At 40.1% G+C, this 4184-nt stretch overlaps 1 protein-coding gene across 1 annotated transcript; it reads left to right on the forward strand.

The window, feature by feature from the left end:
- The first annotated feature begins 949 nt into the window (after positions 1-949).
- On the forward strand, positions 950-1515 carry LOC147606282 (uncharacterized). Its single transcript, XM_086792938.1, has 2 exons — positions 950-1297; positions 1390-1515. Exons 1-2 carry the CDS (start codon positions 950-952, stop codon positions 1513-1515), a joined length of 474 nt encoding a protein of 157 aa, XP_086649064.1.
- The last annotated feature ends 2669 nt before the right edge of the window (positions 1516-4184 follow it).

Genomic DNA, 4184 nt, shown 5'->3' on the forward strand with positions numbered 1-4184 from the left:
TCAAAGCAGCAGAGTGGCCAAAGACTTACAACTGTGCAAGGTATTCTCATGTGGACAATGCATGATTGGCCTGGCTATGGAGAATGCTCAGGTTTGTCTATATCGGGTTACAATGCATGTCCTGTATGTGGTCCTCGACTTGATTCAAGATACTCAAAAGCATTACGAAAGAATGTCTACCAAGGACATGTTAGGTATCTTCCAGAAAATCATGAATTGCGGGATGGTAATCTAGGAGGACCTCCTCCAAGTGCATTGAAGGCAAGCGATTGGAAGATCAAATGGGAGGAATGTGGCAACTTGGCATGTCCTGGGATGAAGAGGCTCTCTATCTTTCACCAACTCCCCTATTGGGGTGATCTCCTTATAAACCATTTGCTTGACCCGATGCATATTTTCAAGAATGTAGCTGACATTCTATGGAAGACCATGACAGGAAAAAAGGATACTAAAGGCCAAAGGGATGACTTGGAAGAGATTGGTTGCATGCAAGAGTTGTGGGCTCGCACTAGACCCAATGGAAAGGTGCTACTTCCAAGAGCCCCATGGGTTTTTAGCAAGATAGAGGAACAACAAGTCAAGAGGACAATTTCAGAGTTTCGGACTCCTACAGGTTGTATGCATTGCTTGAAAAGTGCATTTACAAAGGATGATGATCTTAGTGGTCTCAAGAGTCATGATTGGCACAAGTTTCTACAATTTGTGCTACCCATAGCAATAAAAGATTGCCACAGATGCTGTGACACCACCACCACGTGAGCGTCGTCCTTTGCTCTCATCTGTTGATAGCACACCCATAGGGTCACCTTCCACTCCCTGGGGTGCACATGACCATGACAACAGCAAGATTTACACAATTAGGGATGGGGCACCAATAATGGATAGTGCAGGGAAGGCAATGAAGACATGCATTCGACAATTGTGCACTATACAGTTTCATGACTCTGTCATGACTAAATGGGATCAGCAAGACAAGGAGAAGAAAAATTATATAAACACAAAGATAAAGCAAGAGTTCCAGCCATCTGACCCTATGAATGTCGTCTCTAATGAGTGGATACAGTATACAGCTCGCATTTTGATGGGGCATCGTAGGTCAGAGGCGAGGGACGCATTTAGAGAGGGGAAGGAGAAACCTGTTTGGCTAGATGACAGGGAGTGGACAGCCATTGCTCAGGAGCTCACCGAGACACCAGACAGGTTTCAACAACAAAGAGAGGCGGCAAGGGCAAGACTCCAAACAGTAGGGGCTTCTCATCTCGGGAGTGGTGGTTACGAAACCATGCGCCATGAATTCGTAAGTGTTTGTAGCAATTTTATTTATTTAAATGTATGTATGTGGGCTAAATGTTGATTTCTAAAAGTTATAATTGTTAATCGTGTGTGCAGGAGTTGGCCATGAATCGCCCACCAAGTAGGCGAGAGGAGAAGTACGCTCACAAACATGGCCTTGTGGCCTTGTTTGAGATGCTTGAAGAAGAAGGAGAGACCGTCAATTGGGAGGCATTACCATGATGTAAGATGACCTTCAAACTAATGAAATATGATCAAAACATTCTTGAGTATTAATGTTTAATTTAATTTCTTGTTTGTCGATCAAGAAAATATGCAAACGAGCACGATTGTTTTTGTGCTCTATTTTAGACAGAATGGTGCTGTCTGTTTGCTGTTGTTGATCCTGCTCATTGCAGGCAGCTAGGCAACAGCCAGGCAGCACTATTCTGCCCAAAAAAAAATTTCTGCTACAGCATCGGTATATACCCCGGTACTGACGTCGGTATATACAGTGGTATTTTTCTCGGTATTAAAGTCGGTATACACCCCGGTATTGACCCCGGTATATAACACGGTATATGCACCGGTATAGACGCCGGTTTATGCGTCGGTATTACCCCCGGTGAGCGTCGGTATTACCCGGTGAGCGTCGGTATATTAACCGGTATAGGCGCCGGTATTACCACCCAACGCTTATACCGACGCTACTGTTCCGACGCTTATACCGATGACGAGGCTTTTTTAGACCCCGTTAAATAGCGCCGGTATAAGCCCCGGTATTAGGCTAACATGTAGTAGTGATATCTGAAAATGATATGCTTATCATACCATCCATGTATCTTATTAAAGTCAACATATCTAATGGCATACATCTTCTTGTTTGTAGGATCATAGCATTTATACACACCTTTTTATAAATAAATTCCTCAGGGGAATCACTCATCATAAATATGTAAGTGTAACACGTTGGTTCAGCATAAGGGATTTTTAAAATACCTTTTTAACACATTTTTTACATACAAAAGGGTACCATTTAAAGGGGGTATTAAGTCAATATTAAACAATTTGGAAAAAATCTCATATTTTGGGAATTAACTTTTCTATATAGTTTTGAACATACGTTAAAACATAAAATCTCCAAATTTTTCGAAGAGACTGTAGATTTAGATGTAGATTTAGATTCTACACTTCAAGATATTTCTAACGCTATTTCATATGAGGGAGTTTTGATAAAATTGTGGACAAGTTCACCATGACCCCATTTTTCAAATGGGAGTGGGAATTTTCCTAAATTCTCTAATATGGTGTCATAGGTTGAATAGAGAAAGGGTTTATTTAATTCATGAAAAATTCATAAATAAGGGGTTTTTAAAGTAGGCCTTGAACGCACGTGATATAGAGGGTTTACATATACTGAACCCCTTGAGATCAATTTTGATAAACAAACAAAATTTTTGGCTCAAGGTTTATTTGTATCTCATCTATCACATGTGGATAACATACACATCCAAATATTTTCAAGTTTTCCACGTTAGGCTTTTGTCCTGTGAGCTTATTAACTAGAGTTATGTTTGGTTCAATCGATGTTGGAGATCGATTAATCAAGAAAATTGCATAATTGATGCCTCTGCCCAATTGTGATATGGCATATTTTTCTCATATATAACATGGCTCTTGTCATCTCTACAATGTTTTTATTCTTCCTTTTTGTCATTCCATTCATTTTTGCATGTATCTTAGAGTCAACTATCTTTTGATACCTTGTTGCTTTAATTATTTGTCAACTTCCCCATGACCTATACTCTCCTCCTCTATCACTTCTCAAGATTTTTACTTTAAGACCACTTTTTTTTTCTACTTTTTCTTTGAATTACTGAAACTTATCAAAAGCTTCACTTTTAACTTTTAAAAAATTTATCCAAATCTTCCTTGAATAACACTTTAGCATTATGGGCTTTGACAATGTGGAAGAGTCAAGTTTCAAGTTGATGAGAAGAAAGGTATATCTGATTCCACTGCATGTCTAGAGTTAACCCTTACACTTTCTGGTTATTGTGCTACTTTCTATATTTTTACAGATTGGGAAGCGTAAGGCGAAAACAACCATGGTCTCAGAATCATGGCAAATAGGGGACCTTGAATTTTCAGCAGCAAGGTGCATAGCCCTACCAACACATAGTAGGCATGTGGAAGAGCTTGAAGATGAACTGAGTATATGGGGAAATAGCCTATGTTTTGATGCACGTGAGGGGCAAGAGTTTCAGGATTGAGGTGAAGGCAATGACAAGCTTTCAAGTCAACAAGGAGATGGAGATCAACATGAAGTAAATGTCACAAGAGGGGCAAAAAATGAAGACATTATAACAATTTTAGATTAGATGACATGCTTGTAATTTTGTAGCAGGCTCTTTTTTAACCAATCTTTATTTAATTAAAATCTTAATATTTTTGCAAACTGTAATTTTTTTATCTAGCGGTCTAGTGTGAAAAGGCCAAACTTTAAATTTTAACTATAAATAGCCAAAGGTGCCTTCTTTCTCATTTAAACCAAGCACGAGCTCACACTATCTCTTTGCATTCACATGGCTACCCACTTTGACAACTTGTGTGAGTTCCTCTCCACCACCCCGTGGGCGGGCAAGAGCGAGCTCTTTGTCATGTTCTCTCGTGAAGTTGACTTTGAAAAGTTGCTCGCCCTTGCGTCCCAACATTATGAGATGCAGATTGCATACATGGAGCAATACTTGGCTCCCCACTCCATCTCCTTTCCCCATTGCCCTAATGATCGATGGGTTCCTGTTGAGCTGCTTAAATATATTCAACAATATGCCCGCCCCTGCATCTAGCGCCTTGAACGCTTCATCGGACATCTGCATCCCCGCAGGAGCTTACTGTACCTTCAATAAGCA

The sequence above is a fragment of the Cibotium barometz genome, chromosome 58 (assembly GCF_041138505.1).
Source record: "Cibotium barometz isolate CiBa-2024 chromosome 58, ASM4113850v1, whole genome shotgun sequence".
Taxonomy (NCBI): domain Eukaryota; kingdom Viridiplantae; phylum Streptophyta; class Polypodiopsida; order Cyatheales; family Cibotiaceae; genus Cibotium; species Cibotium barometz.